Raw genomic sequence first — 24,025 nt, 5'->3', positions numbered from 1 at the left:
CTAGAGACTAGAGTCATGTGAAACATTTCAACAAATCATTTATCAATGGTTAACACTTGTTAGGTGAGACAATCACACATCCCAAAATGAATTAGTTTTTTAACCATAAATTAAGAAATACTTCCTAGTACAAAAAAAACCTATATTTACATTAATTTGTAGTACAGGCCAGAAAACAAAACAGTGGAATCAGTTTTGGCTAATACAAAAAAGAAAAAAAAGGAAGCATTCACCTAAATTTGGTACTTTGACCACACATTCATTCACATCTATTACTACTATGAAGTGGGGACTATGATTAGAGAATTAATGTTTGCAATATTAATAAACATATTCTTTTGAACACTCACTTAGACACATTCTTTATCATTTTTCATCTTGCAAACAATTGATGGCCGATGAGCTTAATAAACTGAAATAGCAGCAAAAATATATAGTATTTAATTGAGTTCCACCTTCTCCATAAATTCTAAGGGTGTTTTTACCTAAACAGTTTAATCTTAAGATAGAGGAATCCACTTAACATTACAAATTAAAAAACTGAAAGGTTAACTATCATAAAAAATAAAACACAGACTAAAATTACATAATCACAGAAGATTAAGAACCAAAAAGTAGTGCAACTAAGTAAAGGAAAACAAACAAATTTAAGTGACTATTTTTTCTATATTCAAATAGAAGTAACACTCTCTCACTTCACTAGTTCTAGTTTCATTTCCCACTTGCATATTCATAATAATGGCAGAGGAAGTGACTGTTCATCTTCCTTTATCTGTGGAGAATCTGATACAGAACATATGCATGGAGCAGCACCAGAACCCACTTGATTCTAAAGTGAGGCACCATCTTGCTTTAATTGGAGAGCAACAAGCTCTTCAACTTCTCACTAAAATCTCTAGAACCCAGATTAAAACAACTTTCACTAAATTCACACAATACATGATCAATACATATTATACTCCTTCAACTTCTGAAAAACAACAACATAATAGTAATGCCTCTCCCTCTTCTCCTGCTACTACCCATTTGAGTTTCACCTCTCCCTCTAATCAAAGTACTTGCTTCCACCCCCTTTCTACTCTCCCTTTGTTAAAAAAATGATTTTTTTTTGTTTGAAAAGTGATTTTTGTAGAAGTTATTTTAAACAAAAAAAGAGATTCTGGGTTTAAAAAGTTATTTTATAAAAGTGAATCGTAAGATATTTAAAAAAAGTGATTTTTTGCTACAATTACAGAAAAAGCTGTTTTTTTTTATAAAAAGTGATTTTTTGCTACAATTCTGAGATTATATATTATTTTTTCTCATGAAAGCTGGATTTCACTCAATGCTTTTTAGTAGAAGATCAAGTAAACATACTTAACCTGAACAAAAAAATTACTTCTCTGTGTGTGTGTCTGTGAAAAGCAGCTTAAACAATCTGCAATACTTAATGTGCGTGTTTGTGTGATTTTGTTAATTTTGGTCTTCTATCCTGAGTCTTTCTCTGAACATAAAGTCCAAGTAATTCAAATGTTCTGTTCCATTACGTTGATTGGTTACCTTATTTTTTATTTTGCTGATTGTTCTGAGTAGCAATGTAATAATGTATTGCCACTATTAAGGTTCTTTGGTACCATTGATGATTTGATGGACCATGCATGATATTTCTCTGTCTCATTGATATTTTTGGAGGTGCAGTTAGTTTTGGCACTACTCACTCACCAGTTGCAGAACATCAAAGGCGCTCCTTAAATTCTAGTACTCAAATAAAGGAAGAAAAAGGGTTTAGCGCTGTAATGGAGGCATTCGGAGAACTAGAGTTTAGAAAGGCGTTTCTTTTGTTGAGTTATATTGGAGGGTAAGATAAGTGCATCTTGTTTTTTTCCTGGTGCTTTTTTGTTGTACAGTGCTATGATTGAGAATTTGAGATGAGTGGTGATCAAAGCTGATATTTTTCTTCACACAATTACAGAGAGAGTCTTGAGAATGCTATCACTGCAGAAATGATTAGGAGCCTAAAAGATTTGCCTATGGTAAGGTTTGAGAAAGAAATATGGGATGCCGTGGGAAAAAGATACATGAACTCTGACAAAAAGGAGCGACAATTGGTAACCATGTTTCGATATTTTCAAATTGTTTGAGTGGTTATTTCTTTGCAATTGTTGAAATTGCTGCAGTCTTTGTTATAACTTTTTAGCTTCAGCCCGTTGATGTTCTGTATGATCAAAAGATAGAACATGCATGATTGAAAGATGAAAACCTGTTGTCCAATTGCTCCCTTTCTAGCACACAGAATAAGCACAGCCTTGTGAAGAGAACAACCAAATTGGATTATGCATTCTGATTTTGTTTCAAACTTGAATGTTTAGGAGTTATATGGTATTTGTAGAATTTGGCTTGATATACTTCACTTCTTCAGGTTTTAATTTGTGAAAATATTGCTTATTTCTTGATTTTCATAGTTGCAAATCAACTCATGACTGAACCAAAAATCAAAAATTAAAAAGTAAGAATATAAAGTTGAATCGTATATGTAAATGAGATTATGGCAAGTTTCGAATTCTTGTTAAGTCATTTTATCGTCCCCCATCCCCTCTCCCTTCTCCCTTCATGGGAGAAAGAAACAAATATTGTTAAGCCTTGGGATACTAAACTTTCACAGTATAGAATGCTGCATACTCTTTTGTTAGTGATCTCATTTTGTTAAATTCGGCTTACTTACTGTTATTAACTTCGGTGCTTTCAGTATCTTGACTGGGATTCTGGCAGGTCACATGTATATCACTGTTATGTTTCTCCGAATGGTAGTTTAAGGTTCAAGGTTTGTATCTCTCTCCAGTCTCCACCTTTGGATTTGCCTGCTGTGAAAACTATTGTGACCAGCCATGACTTCAATGCTAACTTCTGATTTGTGTAGAGCATTAAAAGATTATAATCATGATATTGAATCAATAAGCTTTGTTCAGATTGTTTATTACTTGTTTTTTTCAAACTTTTTTTGCTGATTTCTATGAGAATATTTATCTTATTTCCCTTTGTTTTGAATCATTTAGGGGCCTATTTTACAAAAGACATGGACACACCTTCAAAAATCTCTAGGCGATGAGAATGTTTTGGTTGTTAAATTTGCCGAGGAGACGAATGTAAGGGATTCTGTGACCAATGTTCAAGAACCTGCTGCTCTGTACAGGAAGTTTGGGAAAGAAGGGATCCATGTTGGACTTCGTTTGTATCGGTTTTTTGGTAATCCTGTTTTCTTGTTAGTTGTCGTTGGTGTTTTTTCTGCTCCGTTTAGGGCTTCTAAATCCTGAAGCCACAATGTATTTTTATCCAATAAAGATGTAAATAATCGGGGGAAATTGCATTTTCATTTATATACAACCATATGATCCTGTTATAACAGTTTTCATCCCATTTTTTTTGCAAATAATTCTATACTCTGCCTACTTATCTGTAGTCTTGCACTGTATTTTATATATGTCAAATTATTGACATTTCCCCTTTTCAATAATACTTTTAATGATCTATCAGACTCTTGAGTTAGTTTTTGTGGATGCTGCAATTCGGATGTTGGCTTCATATCAACTGTCAAGTGTGACAATAATGTTCCATAAGTGTGAAGTTATATACTGCATTCTTTTGTTAATTCTGGTGAAAAAATTTAGACATCCATCTTCCCTCCACTCTACATTGAGTTTCCTTTAGGTCCTTCATAAGTGCTTGATTAACAGCGACCGTGTTACTTTGCGTATTCCCATTATCTATGTGTTTAATAAGGGTTCTACAAATTGAACAGTTTTTAAAGATGGTGGAAAGGAAGAGAAGAGGAAGGACCCAACAACTTCCTCCGTGAAGTGTTATTTTGTTAGGACGAATTCTTCTTCTTCTTCTTCTTCTTCTTCTTCTTCTTCTGCGGATGAGAGGGTACCGTACATTTTGTCAAATAAGACAATGTTTGAAGCCAGATCTTTATTCATGCATGTTCACATGCTAGCCAATCTGGACAAGTACATGGCTAGGTATGATACTGATGGAAATACTACCATTTAGAGTTTCGTATTTTTTCCTGTCTTCATGTACGAAATATATTAGATCGAAGGTCTAACCTCTTCGGTATTCAGGTTCTCTCTCATTCTGTCAAAGACCTTAACACTCAAAATTGACTTGGCAACTGTACATGTTGAAGACATTGGCGATATAATTTGCAAGGTATAGTCGATTTTTAAGTCGTCTTAAAAGATTTTATAAACTATAGACATCCTTCATGCAACTCTTTTCCCTTCTTTTTTTAGTATAGGATGAAAACGGCAACCCTGTGTATGACAGTAATGATAAAGCACGTATTCACACAGACGGAACTGGGTTCATCTCTGCAGACTTAGCAGTGCTCTGCCCTTGCAATGTGTCGGAAGGACGGGACCCTAAAAATAAACATATTGGGGTATCTTTCCTTTTCAATTTGTATTCCTATATACTGTTCTTTCCGATTAACTTCCTTTACTTTTCACTTAGGAGTCATGTGTTAAGGATCTACTTAAAAGAATATTCATATATTGTGTCTTCAATTGTTATTTTTATCATTATTGGGTAATCGTCTTCATCTTATGATAAATTTTCGTCTAGTGTCCTTTCTTTTTCTAACTAATAATTTTTTGATTCTTGCATGGAAAAAATAATATTTTCGGAGGGATGAAGCTTGGGTTTGACACTTTATAACATATATATGCTTTCCATTTATGCCTTCTACTTTTTCCTTGTGACTTTGATGGGAGACATAGAATATAGATGATGAATATATTAAAATTCAGCTCGTTTGTAGTTGGATATATTTCTGTGTGTTTGATGATGCAGCCACTTCATTCTTTGATTATTCTTTGCCTATGACTGTCTTTCAACTTAGGAAATTACTAATCTGGTTGATCTTGAGGAAATGAGCAAGGAAACGGGAGGAGCAGAGTGCAGACATCAGCCAGTAGATGATTTGATTTCCTTCTGCCAGTTTTCATATTTCTACGATATGTTTATATGTGTGCGTGCTTGTAATATGCTCGAATATTATTCTGATATAACTTATCCTTTTTCTTCCTGCTATCAAGCCTTTGCTGATACAGTGTCGTCTCTTTCACATGGGTTCTGCAATAAAGGGTACTCTTTTGCTAAATAGAAAGGTATACTTATGACTGACTCTTTTTGTCAAAGAATGATTTTGTCCCTCGTTTATTTTTAATAATGCTCATTAACGGAAACCTAGTTAACTTCGAAGTTTGTGTTCGGTGCTTCTGAAGCTTTGATGGTAAGATATATGGTTACAAATATTATTATCTGTATGTACACATAATTTTGTACTTTGTGGCCTTTCAATTTATTAGTGCCCTAGTTGTTTCCACAAGCTTACACTGATTCTGAATGATTAACTTGGGTTTGAAATTTTATACAACAACATAATGTGTTTATTAAATATTCTTGGTAACATATTTTTCGTAGATATGGTGACTATTCTGTGAGATCCAATATTCAACCTCATAGTGCATGCTGGTTTTATAGCGGTCAAGGAGAAGTTTTCTTTGAGTTTGAGAGTTACCCTGCTAACCAATAACCCCCAAAACATTCCTACACTTAGAGACTTGATAATTGTGAAAATTTGCATTTTGTTAACACTTGTTTTTCAGTATTTTTAGAATTTTTCTTGGATTATTCACTATCTTATTTAGTTACATATTATGATTCTAATTTTGTATTTTTGACCTGCAGCTTCCTCCTAGGACAATTCAGGTTCGGCCTTCAATGATCAAAGTTCCGAGAGACAAAAGCCTTTTAAATATTCAAAGCATAAACTCATTGGAGGTAGTAGGAACAAGGTATTTTACTTTTACATTCAAACAGGGTTTATATTATTTACTCTAGCTGCTAATATGTTACTTAGGCTTGTTTGGATGTATTTATCATAGTTGTTAGCATGTTGATGAATTATGTATGCCTAGAGTGAAGGACATACCTTACGAATTATATGGTGAAGTCATTTGAATGATTATAAAAGCTTTAGCCGATAGTAGGGTGCATGTCCAACTGTCCAATCACATAATCTAGCTGAAATGGTAACAAATCCGACTTCAATAAACGACACACTTTATGTTGTACAAAATAAAAACTAAATGATATCCTTTATCAGGATGCATTGCATTAGCTTTGCACTAGGCGTCTTGGGAAACGGGAACAGAAAGCATAAAGTTGGTTTCACATCTTCATATCCGAGTTTCATCATGGAGAGACTAATTACTTGTGCCCCTGGTGCATAATTGACATGGTGTACTGACTGTACTTAGTTGAAGCAAGAATTACATAACATGAAAGACATACATATTTTAATAATTTTGTGGAAAGTTATGGTGCATTTATCCCTCATATCAGTGAAAGTTATTTATTGATAATGATATGCTAATTCTATGTTACATAATAAAATTTTGAAGCTAATAGGAGTTTGGCCTAACCTTTTGTATTTGTGAGTTGCAAAATAGATTTTCGTATTTTTGAAGCAACACTAATCTGAAGGCTACTTGTTTCAGCAACAAGCCTAATCGGTCATATTTATCCAAATATCTTATTGCACTTCTAAGCTATGGAGGAGTTCCCAATGAATTCTTCATGGATGTACTTAGAAGCAATTTGGAAGAAGCAAACCGTGTTTACTCCAATAAGCGTGCCGCACTTAAAGGTAGCACTCATACAGATTTCTAGTTACATATACTGCCTTTGGTCATATTTCATCGAAAGCTGCTCGCGATTTGGATACAAATATAAATGTTGTAGTACCTCAAGTGTGTGAGGATCCCCTTTAATATTGTTTTTCAAATGTTGGTTTACTTGCAGCTTCTCTCAACCACGGTGATATGGATGACTACAATTTGTCAGAAATGATTTTAGCTGGGATTTCCCTCAACGAGCCATTTTTGCAGTATCATTTGTCCATACTTGCGATAGAGGAAAAGAAGAGGCTTAGAGCAGGGAAGCTTTATGTCTCTGATTGTTTCTATTTAATGGGGACTGTTGATCCCACTGGACGCTTGAAAAGGAATGAAGTTTGCATTATTCAGTAAGCATAAATCTCTTAATTTTATTCACCGATTAATCTTTTGTAAATGATTTTTTTTTCAGTCTTCAGTAATAAAAATATGATTCTAGTATCTCTCTTGATATGACTACTATTCTTCTATGAGAAATTTATAATTGTTGTTTTTCTGATTGTTTTATCTAAAGACAACTCTGGCTTTGTGCTAGAGACCCATATTTGCTATGATCATATTTGCTACTTACTGTCATTTCTGTGCTGACTGTTGTCTTTTTTGTAGTGAAAATGGTCAAATTAGAGGGCCTGTGCTGGTTTATCGAAATCCAGGTTTACACTTCGGGGACATTCACATGATGCAGGCCACATACGTGGAGGAGTTGGAATCTTATGTTGGGCATAGCAAATATGCAATTTTTTTCCCATGTGTTGGACCTCGCTCTGTGGCAGATGAGATAGCGGGAGGGGATTTCGATGGTGATATGTACTGGGTTTCAAAAAATCCACAGGTTTCGATTTCAGTTTTAAGCCTTATTCATCTTCGTAATTTTGTTGTTGTGTATTGCCTTTTTAGGTGGTACTCAGACCTAAAGTAATTTAGATTAATATTTGTTTAGTTTGTTTTCTTTTTGAGTAAATAAGATTTAAATGTAGCCTTTTCCACATATCTTCACATTCCACAAAACTGAAACACAATTTTTTCCTGCTTTGTTGTTCACCAGGTTAAAGTTGACAGTACTCATTCAGTCATTTAACTGTTTTATTTTGCGCGTGCGCAAGCATGTGTTTTGTTGTGGAGCTGATATGACATTAATCTTTCTCTTATATCAACTTTCTATGTTTTGATACTTCAGCTATTACAATATTTCAAAAGTAGTGACCCTTGGGTGGAACGAACTGCACCCTGCAATGCTGTCAGTTCAGATTCTAGTGTTGAAGAGCCGAGTGTAATTTCAGATGAACTTGAAGAACAGCTTTTTGGACTATACTTGAGAACTCGGTTTGAACCAAGGTGTGCATGTGACTATATATAGGATAACATCTATCTTTCCTGAAGTAAAAGGTCGTGTATGTTATGTCATGTTCTGTTAGGTATCCCGGTTTACGATTGTAGTCTGAAAACCTTTTAATGCTTTCTAGTATGTAGATTTTGGTTCTTGATCATTTATGTGACATGACCAATTCCTTCTTTATAGTTTTTGTTGTATGAAATCCACTGCAGAGAGGTGCCATTTCGTTTCGATGCTTTTGTAAATTACTTCAAGAGGAGAAATAGAACTGTTACAGAAAAAGGATACGTAGTTGGTAGTAAAAATTGTACATATAATTTTATACTTTGTACATGACAACTTATTCTCCTCATTTCCAGTAGCGCAGTCGGTGTGGCAGCTGATAGCTGGATGGCACTCATGGACCGTCTTCTAACATTAAGAAATCGCTGTAATAAAGAAAAGCAGATAAAACATCTGAAAGAAAGTATACTTCAATTGATTGATATATACTATGAGGCGTTAGATGCTCCAAAGAAAGGTGGAAGAAAGGTTAGTCATGACTGTGTTATTATTTGATTGCTTTATACTTCCCTTCTTTAGTTGAACAATAACATAGCTTAGTTAATTCAATTTATAATAAGCAGTTGAGGTAATGCCTTCAGAATGTTGTATTGAATTCTATGCATGGTTTGATTGTCCTAAGATTTGTAGTAATTTATTGCTCAAGGTTTTGCAATACTATACATGAGGGTCCTGAACCATAGGAGGAAAAAGAGCATCTTGGGTGGTCTTATGCAACTTTGTTTAAGGAAGTTCTGTGTCAAGAAATTTTACTGATGCAGCATTTTGGGATGTTAACAATTTCAGATATTGATACAAAAAGGGTTAAAAGATTCATATATGTGACAAAGCTTGACATTGGTTTTATGGCATAGTTTCTTTACATCTAGGATTAATGGTTTTCCATCTTCTAAATACTTTTTTTTCGTAAATTTTGATTTTCAAGAAAAAGTTTCCCGAGTTTTCCAGTTTGAACCTTGTAATTCTTTATAAACAGTTCCAAGTTCCGAAGGATTTGGCTGTGGAAATGTTCCCACATTATATGGAAAAGAACAAATCCTTCACTTCAACCTCTATAGTAGGTTCAATATATGATGAGGTTGGCAGATGGCAAGAGGAAGACTTATCTAGGAAAGGTGAGGACTCAGCTTGATGCTATATTTCTCCATTACATCATTGTTGATTATTAATCTACCTTCATTTTCATGTATTTTAACTTCGACCCTTGTCCGCGCTATCAGAAATTACAAAGCTCCCTTGTTTTGATGTTGAAATACCTGTGAGCTGCATGGAAAAGTGGAAGGCTTTATATGAGGAGTATAGGAAGGATATGAAAAATGCCTTAAACCACAATTCTAATAGCAAAGATGAGGCTGCTGAAGTTATTAAGATATATCAGGAGGTAAACTTTTTCAGTTTATTTTCCCCTCCTTTCATTTCCTTTGAATGAATGAGAGGGTGAGCCTCAGCGCAACGATAAGGTTGTGTGTCTATGATTTGTACTAGGTCATGAGTTCAAATCCTGGAAACAACCTCTTCAACAGTGAGGGTAAGGTTGCGTACATCTACCTTCCTCAGACCCCACTAGGTGGGAATCTCATGTAGTCGGCCACCCTTTTCATTTCCTTTAAGTTCCGACATTCTCTTATGTGCTGATCGGATTCTCCATTGTAGAAATTGTATGGAGCTGCCAGGACTGAAGATAGTCTTTATTACGAGGCTTTGGCTGTGTATCATGTTACTTATGACTATGCAATTCAAAGGAATGATGTCAAAAAATGTGCTTTTGCATGGAAGGTTGCAGGTTCAACTCTGACAAATATTTATATTGTTCAACAAAATCTAAATGCTAGGGTCTTTAATCCATCTGTATTACGTGAGATTTTCTGCTCATGATATATTGTTAATATGTATCAATAGTCTCAACACTTATGACAGTAATATATCAAATGTAGCATAGTCATATGCTTTGGCTTAGCAAATACTATGTCCATATTTTGTCCCAAGTGTCATAGGATGAAAACAAAAGAGTTAGTTTTCTTCAACATGTTTCCAGAAATGAGGTATGAAAACAAAAAGGGGTTGCAAAAAGAAAAAAAAGGGTATTGACCAAAGACTGTTAAGGAAATCATATTCAATCTGATCTTCTAATTTTGGACGTATCTTGCAACAGGTTGAGGAAAGTATAGTCAAGTTTGGGTTGGTATTGATATTGAAGTCGTTGTCCAAGTCACAACTTTAGGAAAGTAAGGTTCACCATAATGGAATGGACTAGTTATATATATTATTCAGCCATGCAACTTGAGTTATCTAAGTAAGTGGCCAATAGAATAAATCATGTTCATGTGATAGCCTCAATAGTAAACACACATAAAAAGACAAAAATGACCAACAAAAGACACTGAATCTAGTCTTATTAAATATGTTTGTATTGTATGTTTAATACATGAGTACAATATAGATGACCAGACTCAATACAATGAATTTTGACCAAGCCTACTTAGGCTGGAACACAAAACCTGTCTAACAACCCATTTTGTAAGCACTAGCTAGAAAATGTAGCTTTATATAATGAGCTTTAGACTTTGTTAGCTCTAGCTAGAAAAGATAGGGTTGTTTAATGAGCACTAGACAACACTATGTTGATGTGACATTAATGAATAAAGGGAAATAAGCATGAGTCCCTTTCAATAGTGTTTTATACATAGAATTGGATTGTATAAACTATAATAACAGATATGGGCTATATATAAGCATGCAATGGAAACAATTCTAGTTTTCTTCTTTCAATCATTTTCAAATGTAAGGGTTAAATAAAAATATAATACTGTATGTCATTTAAACTAAATCTATATAACCCAGTGTGATGTATCAGAGTGTAAGTGAAGTGCAATCCTTAACAAATTCTACCTAAATATTAGAGATTCAAATCCTAAAGTCAGCACCTGGGACAGCTTTTCTAGCCACCACCCCAATCCATGGGTTAATCTTACCATTGTGCTTGTTTGATACCATGTCAAAGACCAAAAAATTAAATCTATATAATATGGCTAATGTATATTGTTATTCCTAATACAATATGAAATTCAAAATTGCTTAAAGTAAGTGGTGAGGTTTAAAAACAAAACTCTTCAGGCTGCACAGCTCCAAAGGGTTCACTGCTCAAACTTGCTGCTTCTTGTAAACATTCAAATCCAAATGTGTATCATTGTAGCGCTGGCTCAGGTAATCCGCGCATAAGATGGGAGGAAATCTATAAAAGGCGAAAACGCAGGGATATAATACATTTATCGGCTAGGTAAATAACTTAATCAATCGCTTATTCAATAAGCTAAAAGGAACTTATTTTCATAAAACATCTATTACAAGCATATTGAAATATGGTAAAGACAGCTAATGTGGTCATATGTTATTTTATAAGTTTATTTCTAAAAACTATTCTGATAAGCTCGGATAAGTTGTTCCAAAAGCCCCCGAAAAAGGGCACTTCTTCATTTTTCAATCTCCTTCTATGGAATTTTTATTCTGTGATTACATCCCTTTAATTTGTCCATATACCAACCATGTCAATGTAATTCACATTATAAGTTAATTGTTTTAGTACAATATGATTGTGATTTTAAACTTCCTAAAATACAATATGATGTCAATTTGGATGGTATTTTTAACTCACTTGGGAGGATTACTATCTGATTTGCAGGTTGGCAAGCACTCCACTAAACAATCATGACTAGGCTCTATGAAGTATGCAATCTGTAAAAAGAAACAACATCGATATGAACAAATAACAAGTGATTTTTGCCAAAATTAGTTATAAAAAGACACATATTCGAGGAATTAGCCAAATTTTGCAGATATTAAATTCGGGAAAAAATAACAAGGAGATGATTCACAATTTGTCACTAGTAAGTAGCAACATCACCAACACTATTAAGACCTTCTGATCATGGTGCCAATATAGCCTATAAATGTCTATAAAAGGGTGGCTCAGTTTACGAGGCTTCCACTTAGTAGCTTTGCAATGAAATAAGATCAAAAGGGAAATTGGAAAAAAAGTTGAGCACCAAAAGGAGCAAGGGCTTACAGAATATCTCTCTTGACCATTTCCTAGAACTCTATGCAGCGTGGACCTGAGCATGAATTCAAATCAATGTGTCGTTATTACTATCAAGATATACCAAAGACCAAATCACTACATTTAAAGTCTACTAAGAGCGCTTAAAAAACTTATGGCGTATGACACATGCAATTCTCTAGTTCACTTGAAGCTTTCAATTTTCATCCTGACAGCTAGAGGACAGACATAAGATCACATAAGTGATATGAATTGGTCGGCCATATGCATGTGCAATTTCCATTGATGCATTAAGAGCTAAATTTATCATCAAATGAAGGAAACTTTCATGGCAATAAGTATGTTTTTCAGTAATGAATAGGAGATATTATCTTACAGATTGATGACTGAACTAAATTATATCACATGGCTGATATACTGATGTAACTTTTGTGTGTCCTTTGAGAGGGAAAAAGGCAATTTAACAGTGAAATATTTCTTACTTGAAAACACAGTTGCTCCAACGCTCCAGCATGTCACCGAGATTCACTATGAATGCTCTGTCACATAACCGGTATATCATTAATAAAGCAAATAGTTTAGAGGAATGGCATGATAAATGGAATTTCAACTCAAAAGGCCCGTAGAAAACTTCCTATCGTCGCAGCCAACTTTGCTCAACACGAGGTACAATTGCAGCACAATAAGATATTATGTGTTAGAACTTAGAAATTATCTATAGTATACTGTGATTAAGCTGTCAATTAAGGTACAACTTCTTACATGTTCCCATCATATAGATTGGTATGAATACAATCAAAAAGTGCGGTTATGACATTAGAATGCAAATAAAGAAAACAATCTTGAAGGAAGAGAAGCGGGTTTATAAATTTACTCTGAAAGGTGAAGGTGGACAAGAATGGAAAATGTTCAATACTGCATAGAATGCAAATAGTAACCTTCCATAATCCCCTTTTATAATCTATAAAAACTACATTGCAATAGGGACTAACCCCTTCAATGGCGCCACATCCTCCCATATCTGAGGTTTAGCATCTCTATCCTTGCATATCTGCAATAAAAGATATTAATGTTCTAAATTAATTATAAACAACTTTGTAATATTGAAAGAAAGAATAGATATCAGTTGCCCCTTACTTGAAGACCTGAAACACTATCGGTCGCTAACAGTGTAATTAAACCATAGTCCGTATGAGCTCCAGCACCATACAATCCTTTTGTGGGATCTGACGTTTGACCTTCACGGAAAAACGACAAATACAACTGCATAAGTTATTTGACCGTTTAGAACTATATATCTACCCTCTCCAGAACCTATTAGGTGAGAGACACTGATACAATCGATTCAATACCTTCATAGTGCAACAAACGCAGAGTTGCAATGGGCTCTCCCAACATTTCTGGCCCATCAAAAAAACTAGCATTCAAATCAAGTGCAAGGGCTAGTATCCTTCCAACTGCTTTTCCCACTTCTCTGGATTCCCCAATAAAACAAACCAGCAATGACATGAACACAGAACAAATATGTTAAACCTTTCTCCTTTACAATGATAAATACTAATCATAAACACAGAATTTGAGTCCACATGAGCAACCACAGTATTTAACCAAGATATACTATTTTCTAATTATGAAGGGAGCCAAAGAGGTATAACATTCAGCATAAAAATCAAGAAAATAAGGCTGCAAATTTGGTTTCATTAGAAATTACAGTAAGTTGGTAAGTAAAAATTCAGGTAGTTCCATGTGCATAAATCATCAAAAGATGGTAGCAGGCTAGTAAAGTTGCATGTAAGTGATTCAAAACTTCAAATCTTATTGTATGACGGATAAGTAGCTTCACTAAAACTTACAAAGCCTGATGATGGTATTTTTCCATAGTCTCCCTCCACCCAGGCAGAATATCTGCATGAACGCGAAGTTCATGAGAAATGCTAAAATAAAATAAAACAAAAAACAAAATCCAATGAAATAGATCACTGTTGGAAGAGCTAATATTTGGGATTTATGAAAACAGTTCTTGACCTTTTCATAAACTCCTTAAGCCTATTAAATAAACTTGTTAGATAAGCTTAAGAAACTAAGGTCTTTTAACTTATTTCAAAACAACTTATTCAATATGCACTTAATTAAGCTATGTAGCCAAACACCACCTAAAGCTGCGTAGCCGACGCCACCTACTGGGATTAAGGCTCGATTGTTGTTTTCGTAAAGTCTAGAAGGCCGAAAAATTGAGTCGTTTACCTGATGCAGGCCATCTATTAGGGCCATAAAATGGTTTCTGCGATTCTGGGTCATCTTCAGCAACTTCAACACCAATATAATAGCCCTCTTTGTAATCTCCTACTTAACCCAACAGAGAAAAAAAGAATATCAAGTTTCATGATAAGATAAACAGGAAGAAGAAGAATAAAAAAACATAGCAGAATCTATTATCTATATAAACATGCAACAAACAAACACATAAGGACACGTACCATGTACTTGGTTTTCAGGATCAAGTAACTCATCAAGAATAGGAGTATATCCTCTATGCTTCTCATTCCTGAGAAGTTTCATCTTTTCCTTATGAGGAAGAGAGAAGAATTTCTTGCTTTGTGCAAAAACCTCATCCATGAATTCCTGGCTTATTCCATGATTCACAACATAGAAAAAACCAGAATCTAAACATGCCTACTTTTTCCAACCACAAAAAAACAAAAAATATGAACACGTAGAAGAAAAGTTGAAGGATTAAGTGAAACAAAGTGAATGAACAAAGTTGTGTAACATCATAACTTAATGACCTGTTTGAGTAAATTCACGGATTGGTTGATGTCAGGGTTGGAGAGGTCGATACAATTGAGGAAAGAGGTTTGTATGTTTTGCTTAACCATGTTGGAAGAATAAGAATGAAGGAGAACCTCAAGTTTTATGAACTAGTTTGTTTTTGTTTGCACTTACCAAGATATAGAGAAAATCTGAACGAATGGCTTTTGCTTATATAAGCATATTATTATTGTTGAACACAAAACCGCATGTGCATAGTATTAGTTTTTTTTTTAATAAGTTGCTTATTGTTAGTTTTAGTGTCTTACTAACATTTTTTATTGTGAAAAAAAAAACATTTTTATTTCCAATACAATTTTTTTTTACTTTATTAAACGAGAATGGTTATTGTACCAAAAAATAAGAAAGAATGGTTAACATTTGGTCTTGAGAAGGTGGGTATATATATATATATATAGTAGGAATTGGTTGGAATATTCAAATATAGCTTGAAGGATGCTTGAACTCATTCTAATATACCTTGAAGGATGCTTGAACTCATCAAGAGAAGTATCTGAAAAAGTTTTTTGATGATCAAATCAGTATATAACAATAATATATAGAATATTAGAAAATAGTTAATAAAAGATAAAAAGAAAAAGTAAGGAAGAGAGTTCAAAGAGTTAAATGCATAAGTAAACTTCTTCAAGGAGGAGAACCCTATTTAGAATGGAGAAGTGAAGAAAATATTCTTTTGTAGATATAATTGGTTAGGTCAACCAAATGGCATGTTGAGTCTGTCCCATACAAGCAAAGGTTATTTTTCCCATGGTAGGTGGTTTTGGCAAATCCATACTTTATGGACAGTTGACTTTCATTTATATTGGCATGTGTCGTTATGTCATTCGTCCATTTTATCTACTACTGAGATGTACAGTAAGGCATAGGTAGCATGTGGCACATAACAGATGTCTATGTTATGCAGGCCCCCGTAATAGTAAAGTGTCGAAACAACTTTGTACTATCTTATCGCTTATGTCTGATTGGCACTTGTTAGCTCAAGTTGTCTGGTTGAGGCGTGAGAATGCCCTAATTATACTTATATTGCTCGACTATTATTTTTGCTTGGTCATAACGTGAATTTTGGAACTGAGGTAAAATAGAATTGATATTACTTTTCCTACGATAACTAAATGAAATATAATGAGTTTAAATTGTGCATGATTTTTGGATAAGGATATATTATTTTGGGATATCTAATTTGTAAATGACAAACTCTTGTGACATGTAAGGAAAGGTTGTGGACTTTGTGGTCTTTGTCTTTTGGGATGTCTAAAGAGGTAGGCACTTTTTGAATAATGATTATTTCTATTAACAAATAGACAAATACATATTTCTCCATTCATTTTAATAATAAAAGTGTAATTTTATTATAATTAAATAAATATATGTATCAATCAAAATTATGTTTCTTAAGTTATATCTTTATTAATGAAGAAGATCTCAGACTTTTTGACCAACTAAAGGTTCTAAATTCTAACTGTGATGACCACAAATTTTTGTGGTAGGAAATTGCCTAACACCTCATTCTCATAACTAGGAAATTACAAAAACATTAAAAAGATGATAACTACGAAAGTAATGAAACAATATTTTTTGAGTGAGTTAAGTTGATGTCGAAATAACTATAGATGTCGAAAGAGGACCATAAGAAATTAATATACGGATAATACAAATCCAAAAGATATTAATATACGGATAATACAAATCCAAAAGAAATTAATATACGGATAATACAAATCCAAAAGAAATTAATTTCAATTTCAAGCATCACCCCTAGGAATTAGTATACGGATAATACAAACCCAAAAGAAATTAATGTAAATTGAAATAAATAAACAAACTAAAATTGTGGAATTTAGTGTCTGGTTGTATGCTAGAGTCGCACCAAAATATGTATAAAAATGTTATGGCTAAAATCTCAATTTCTTAAAGGCGGTTTATGAACATAAGTTGATGCCATTGCTTACGTCATATAATTTTTGGCCGATATGAGCCTGCTTAAAGCCCCCATGAAGATGGGTTTTATCTGAGAAATTTCATTTTAACCCCATTATATAATTTTACCTACCACCAACAAAGTGTTAGTCTAGTGATGTAAGATTATATTGAATCCCAAATTTGAGAGTTTGATTCTTAAAAATGACATTTATTAGAATGGATAATCGTGAACCCTAAAATAGATTAATTCGTTGTCCAAAAAGGTGAGAAATACTCTTAGTAGTACCAAAAAAATATAAATTTTACTCTCTATTTTTATTAATAAAAATAATCTAAACTCTCATTTTCCTATTATATGTTATTCTCCTTCATTATCTAATATGAACACATACGACTTTTATGATTTGGATTAATGAGATATTGTCACATAAATAAAAAGATTTTTTTTAAAAACAAATATAACATTTTTATATTACTTATTAGAATCTGGTTGGTCCAGAATAGAGAATGTGGACACCCTTAATAACAAGTAATCTATATTCATTTCATCTTCCCTCACTCTCATCATTAATCTTCTCCTAATCACTCATCATAAACACATTTTCATTCTCTCCATGTTCTTCATTGTTGGCATGTGCAATTTTTCTCATTTTTTTTTGTAATTTTCTGATTTGTTGCATTCCTTTGCTTACATATCTTACTTCTCTTCACACGTGATCAAGATATGTTCATGTGACCAAGTTCACGTATGTATATTTTAACTATTAAATAAATATATTTGACCTTAGTTACATAAAAGTGAAATAGGTCACATAAATGTAGTTTTATTGTCAAATACACGCACGTAACTTTAGTAGTGTATAATTTATTTAAAAAACATAGCATGGTCCGATTAATTCTTTTATTACTTCAAAAGAACAAGTTTCTTATTTTCAGGAAATTATGTAAGATAATATCCTTAGTTATATGATTAGAATGCTTAAGAGAAATGGAAGAGTTTGACTAATAAGAAGGAGCACAACACATACTTCGAAAGATAGTATTTTATTCATTTAAGCTAATTACATGTATTTTGGTAATGCAAAATACTTCACCAAAATACTTCAAAAGATAGTATCATCTCAGCTAATTACATGTATTTTGGTAACTTCATTCTTTTCCCCCCTTTAAAATACATTCTTTTCTAGTAGCTAGTAAGTTATTCTTAAACTAATCCCAAAATAAACTCCCTCCAACTAATTATTTTTAATTGAATCTCAAAATTATACTCCAACATTTATCAATTTATATATGCATTAAAGGTACATCAGTTCAATTCAAATTTTAATATAGTTTAGAAACTAAACATAAGGAAGTAGTTTGATTAAATTAGTGTTATTTTAAATATAAAAATCAAACCTCATTTATTTTAAAAATAACTATTGCATTGTAAGATTGTGTTCCATAAAGTTTTTATGAATATCTTATGTACTTCCCTTTATCAAATTCACACTCAACAAAGACTTGATAGTTGATTCCTTTATATGAGACAATAGAAAAAGCTAGTAAGCACAAAAATTTGAAGTCTTTATCACTTTAGTTACAAACCACCATGCATATGTATTATATACATGCATGCAAAGGCCTTATAATTATTTGTACCATTTCAACTATCACGGATGAACCAACAAATATTGGTTCAAGTGGTATATGTTTGATTTCCTTAAGCAGAGTCTTGGGTTTGAGTCAGTGTTATCTCTAGTGCAAGGATACTCGTAGGAAATCGAAAAAACTATGACGGACTCTAAATTTAAGTTTGTTGTTTGATTAATATTTAGTTCCGCTTCCATATTTTCTAATCCTCTATAATTGCGAACCAAATGTAATCCGTGCTATAGAAGTAGGAAAAAAAAATCAAACCATGAAATTGAATTTAATCACATTTTTTATTCAATTTAAATTCAATTTTATTATTGCACAGTTTAAACCAAAACTGTTTACCTAGTGATATATAAATTGAATCATTACAAACTCCAATTAATTTCTTTGCTCATATCATTTTATTCCATAAATGGACTAAATAGTCCCCATAATATAATAAGTTGTTAGAGTGAATAGCATTGCACTAGCAATGACAAATTAAATTGATTTCTAGAGAGTATAAAAGATTACACCATTTCATCATAATCGGTAAGAAAAAGAACTAAAGTTGTTGATATCATGCATTTTTCATATGTAAACTACCTTACAATTTATATCAAAATGTGAAAGGATATTGTTTTCATTTTTTGATAGAATATCCTTTTATCCAGTAGGTGAAGAATGAATCAAATTCAGGATCACATGGTTAAGCTAGTACACTAAAAAAAAGTTGAGAAAATCTCCACTCATTCAATTTTAGATATAGTGAAAAGGTGTATATGTGTTCATTTTACTTTTTTCTTCTTTTTCTAATTTTTGGCTGAAAATATATTCGTGTTCTTTTTGAAATTAATTTGCACAGCCATTTAGACAATGATGCATTTAAGTAAGCTTCCATAATGAATTATACGATCTTGTGAAAGGTAAATACTTTTTTCTTATTTAACATGTTTCTGTGGGTTGGTATCGAAATATCGTGGATGTTATAGTAAAGTAGAGATACGCAATCACCACCAAACAAAAGTTAGAGATACGTATCTGAATATTATCGCATTTATGTTAATACAAATAATGAGATTGTTTTCTACTTCAACTTATAGATCATATTATTTCTAAGTGCATCGCCTCTATTATCAAATATTGTTACTAAATCATATAATAACTATATTTTCTTTAGACTTTGTAATATTTTTAAGTAAAAGTTCATCTATATGTTTTGCACGTATACAACTTTTTTAGTTATAGATATTATTTTATAGCTCGCCATTGAACATTGTGGCATTGAAGCATTTTGGCTACATCTTATGTGAATTAGACAATGGAGACGTATGATGGTTTGTGCAATAAAATTGCGATGATGAGACAATCCTTCCTTGTTGAGGTTTTGTTTTTTTTATTTCAAACATATTTCATATGCTTCTTTTGATTCCATTTTATACATGCATGTTTCATTCTTTCTCATTATTTTAATCTTATGAGAGTTTCTCTCACTTTGGATAGATGTGAGACTTATTAACTTTGAGCATTCTTTTCACATGTAATTAGGTGAATTTTGTTAACTGAAAAGTTTATAAGTGAAAAAAATTCATAGAAATGGTGTCTTAAAGTTTGGTTTCAAGTTTTGGTGTCTCATTTGTGACTATTCGCTCTTATTATGTCTGGTAACAATAAAACTCTTCAGTAGTTAGAGACTTCCCATTTTAGACATGTCCAACAAATGGTATCAGATCCACTAACTCTACATAGATTTGATGAACTTAAGGGGGACTACTGGTAAATGTGTGTTACTTGGATTAGGATCATCTCCATTAACAGAGAGGGAAGTACATCAAAAATAAAAGAAAAAAAATAATATAATATGATATTTTTATATATTAAAATATAATGACATGATATTTTTCTTATTAAAATTAAGTGTAAAATCAACAACTTATCTCTTCATTAATGAAGAGAAGTCTCATTCGTGTTACTTACATTTAATGTTTTGGTTAAAGACTTATTCAATAAATATGTGATACCCACACTTGTGGGATATTCTTGGATATATTCGAGTATGATATCTCATATTAAATATAAGGGGATGTGTGAACAAAGTTGTAAATATAAAAGATCCATAGAACATTGCCAGAATGTTTTAGACTTGGAAAACTCTTCATTCACGACCAATACAAAGGTGGTGACTCCCGAGGGTGAATGAAGAAAGTGTTACTGTATGAGTCACTTTAATACATATAAGCACCCTAGTTAAAGATGACTCCAAATTGAAAAAGAAGTAAACTAATAAGTCCCAAACAAGACATCTTGTGAGATAACCTATTAATGAAATATTACTTTTGAAGATAATATTTTGCTACGCACTACTTGAATATTTTGCATTGTTTTTATAATATGGAGTGACTTGGTAAGAAATATTTGATGAGCATTGAATTATTAATTGTGGTGATTTTTTGTTACATGGGTAACATAAAAATTTATTTATCATATTTAAAACTGTTTCTATGAGTAATATGATTATCAATTTTATTGCTGATTTGATATAAAATTGTGTATGTGCCAAATGCTTCAGGGATATGTGGTTTCATCCCAATTTCAACTGCTGGAGGAGCTGCAAGACGAGAAAAGTCCTAACTTTCTTCAAGACATTTTTTCCTTGTACTTTAGAGACACAATTAGACAGTTTGGTGAGATTCAGAAAATGATGTGAGTACAAGTTTAGAAGCATACATTAAAAGAATATTTGGGTTTCTTTGAAATTAATTGGAAGCATCTTAATATATATATATATATATATATAAATAAAGACATGTAAGATTGAATCTCTTTATATCATATTGGTCAATGATAAGTTTCAAAATGGATTAGTTTATGAAATGTCTATATCAATATATATGTAAGACAATTTTGTAATTGATGGATGGTGTATTTTATGCAGTTACGAAGAAGCTGATGGCGAACACAAGAAAGATATGCTAAATAGGTTCATTTACCGACTCAAGGGAAGTGTGTTGAGGTACACAACTTTCTTCACCATCTTAAATGGATGCATTAACAAATTTTCTTCACTTCCCTACATAATGGTGTAACCAATTTTTCGTTTTAAATGAGTTTTATTAATTATTTTATATTTGTTTACATTCTGATAACTTAAATTAAAATCATCTTCAATGATATAATTCTGTTTCCGTTCTCAATTGGATCCTCATAAACCTAGCCATATTTTTTTTCTTCTACTTTTATTTTTTTATTTAATATTGATTTCCTCTCTCATCTAATATTTTTTCCATTTTTAATGTTATCTCAACTACAAGAACTGTGCCTATTTTATTCACTGTTGCGAAATAAGCATAAGAACGGTTCTTCTCCAATGGTGAAATTGAAGGAAGAATGTTCTTATTTGACTATAAACTTAGTTTTTTGCATCATTGTGTGTGCTCTTATATAAGACTTTAATTTTTTCATACTCAATTGATGTAAATTTTGTTACATAATGATGTATCATTCAATTGTACATGAATTCAAATTCTCTATACTAAATTTTTTCTATATCTCTATATAAATTTAATAATGTTTTACTAAATACTTAAATGTATTAGTACGATAATTAATTAGAAATTAAATGGTGTGGGTTATTTATTAATAGGCAAAATCTTATTAGATTAATATAGATGTATAGAAAACTTTTTGACATAAAAGATTTGAGTTCTGAAAGTTGATATTATAGAAGTCATATTTCATAAAGTGGTATGCTTGATTGGTTAAGTTGATAATAAAAAAAACAACTGCAGATTAAGAATCCCATTAAAGGTAAGACTTTTATAGGAAAAATAAAAAAAAAAACCTTACATTTTAAGAATGTTAAGTAAATTATGTTTTCATAAAAAATATTTTTATTAAAATCTTTAACATTTGTATTTGTACACATTAGAAAGACTAAAAAAATAATAACTTCTAATATATAAATAATGCATGATACACTTTCAATATAAAATACAATTTTAGTACACATTAATCAATCTCTTAAACTTAACCACTATATAATTGGCATTAACAACATTAACACTCTCTTGCCATTTTTTCAGCATTGGTGCACTCAAGACTCTATATATGGTCAACAGTATGCTACAATGTTTTGAAGAGGGCAACACAGAAGGGTGAAGATTACACTTCACCTAATTAAACTTTTCTTTCTCTTCTTGCCAAATAAGTTTTCTTGATAAAAAAACTCCTTCTTAGATCTCTTTCCTCTAGTACTTGTGGCTTGTATATATGATTTTAATAATTTTTTAGTCCCTAAAAGTTATGTATTCTTTAATTTAGTCCCAGCAAAACAAATTATGGCACACTTTCGTAAAATTTTATAATATTTTATTTTATTTTTTGCCATTGGTTAAGTGATAACATGTCTAGTGTGGTCAACTACCACCTTTTCTACTATTTTTTGACATCATAACTGGTATTGTTAAAAACAAAAACTAAATATTTTAAAATTTTAAAGACCACTAGAAAAAATAAACCCATGGGACTAAAACAAAAAAAAAATATAATTTTCTAGTAATATAAACCTAATTTACCTATGTTTAGATTTATGATGAATGATTGGTACTTGTATATATATGTCTATTGACCATGTCATGAATATGTGCAGGATGATAGCTGCTTTTGAACAAGTGAAGGTAGAGAATGAAAATCTGAGAATAAAAATGGAACCTTACCTTGAGGTCTTTTTTTTATCCATTCTCCTTGCTTTACACATATATGCACATGAAATCATGTTATTTTGTACATGCCTTAACATGGATAATCAGCATGTGAATAACTGATAAAAATATTTCTAGTTATTCATTCATTGATTGCTAATATGAAATATGTTTACAAAATTTCCATGTTCAAATAAACTTTTGTTTAATATGTATGTATTGACAATATAAGTATTTTTTTATATTATTAACATATATTATTCATCATTTATATATTAATTGTTGTTAACTCTTAAATAAAAGTAATGCAAATGAGCGACTTATCCTGACAATACATGAATGATTTTCGGCCCTTCTTTCTTCATTATTAAAATAAAGTTTAAATATTTTTAGTTTTTCTAATGGATGAATATTTTGATTTTGGTCCAAGTAAAAAAAAAACAATTTTGTTTGAATATCCCATCATGTATTTTTTAAGAAAAATTAAAAAGTGGACGTATAACTTAATGAAGTGTTGTTTGTTGCAGCTATTGGGCCAAGTGCGATCATATGAGAAAACAGATAGCCCAGAATCCCAAACTGGTTCATCTGTCACTGTAGAGATTCCCAAGTCCCCTGGGGAAGTTGAAGGCCAATCACCAAATTTTTTATAGGATTCTCCCCTAACTTGTGTCGTGTCGAGACGTGTGTATGTGTATACAACTAATAAAATTTTCACAACACATTAAATATTTAATTAAAATTAAAATTTAGTCCTAAATAATAGTACCAACAAACAAAAATCACTTGT

At 31.9% G+C, this 24,025-nt stretch overlaps 3 protein-coding genes across 3 annotated transcripts; 2 read left to right on the top strand and 1 right to left on the bottom strand.

Annotated features, from left to right (window-relative positions):
* LOC109358499 (probable RNA-dependent RNA polymerase 5) lies at window positions 675-10,061 on the top strand. The gene is made up of 20 exons (XM_019602760.1): window positions 675-1,054; window positions 1,678-1,728; window positions 1,774-1,837; window positions 1,952-2,087; window positions 2,726-2,800; window positions 3,033-3,222; window positions 3,776-3,998; window positions 4,101-4,188; window positions 4,277-4,420; window positions 4,880-4,951; window positions 5,076-5,147; window positions 5,731-5,837; window positions 6,543-6,691; window positions 6,847-7,069; window positions 7,326-7,551; window positions 7,897-8,054; window positions 8,412-8,583; window positions 9,092-9,230; window positions 9,336-9,496; window positions 9,769-10,061. Exons 1-20 carry the CDS (start codon window positions 739-741, stop codon window positions 9,988-9,990), a joined length of 2,988 nt encoding a protein of 995 aa, XP_019458305.1. The 5' UTR covers window positions 675-738; the 3' UTR covers window positions 9,991-10,061.
* LOC109358501 (2-oxoglutarate-Fe(II) type oxidoreductase-like) lies at window positions 10,907-21,951 on the bottom strand. The gene is made up of 13 exons (XM_019602762.1): window positions 21,938-21,951; window positions 17,311-17,312; window positions 14,956-15,107; window positions 14,647-14,842; window positions 14,414-14,512; window positions 14,023-14,074; window positions 13,522-13,643; window positions 13,307-13,407; window positions 13,162-13,220; window positions 12,652-12,708; window positions 12,179-12,224; window positions 11,768-11,847; window positions 10,907-11,347 (listed from the first exon to the last, which is right to left on the bottom strand). The coding sequence occupies exons 3-13, from the start codon at window positions 15,043-15,045 to the stop codon at window positions 11,257-11,259; spliced, it is 993 nt and encodes a 330-aa protein (XP_019458307.1). The 5' UTR covers window positions 15,046-15,107; window positions 17,311-17,312; window positions 21,938-21,951; the 3' UTR covers window positions 10,907-11,256.
* LOC109357915 (histidine-containing phosphotransfer protein 4-like) lies at window positions 19,857-23,890 on the top strand. Its single transcript, XM_019601970.1, has 6 exons — window positions 19,857-19,919; window positions 21,105-21,238; window positions 21,471-21,548; window positions 22,618-22,689; window positions 23,184-23,256; window positions 23,763-23,890. Exons 1-6 carry the CDS (start codon window positions 19,857-19,859, stop codon window positions 23,886-23,888), a joined length of 546 nt encoding a protein of 181 aa, XP_019457515.1. The 3' UTR covers window positions 23,889-23,890.

This window comes from Lupinus angustifolius, chromosome LG10, assembly GCF_001865875.1.
Source record: "Lupinus angustifolius cultivar Tanjil chromosome LG10, LupAngTanjil_v1.0, whole genome shotgun sequence".
NCBI lineage: Eukaryota > Viridiplantae > Streptophyta > Magnoliopsida > Fabales > Fabaceae > Lupinus > Lupinus angustifolius.
This window is presented reverse-complemented; position numbering and strand designations above follow the sequence as displayed.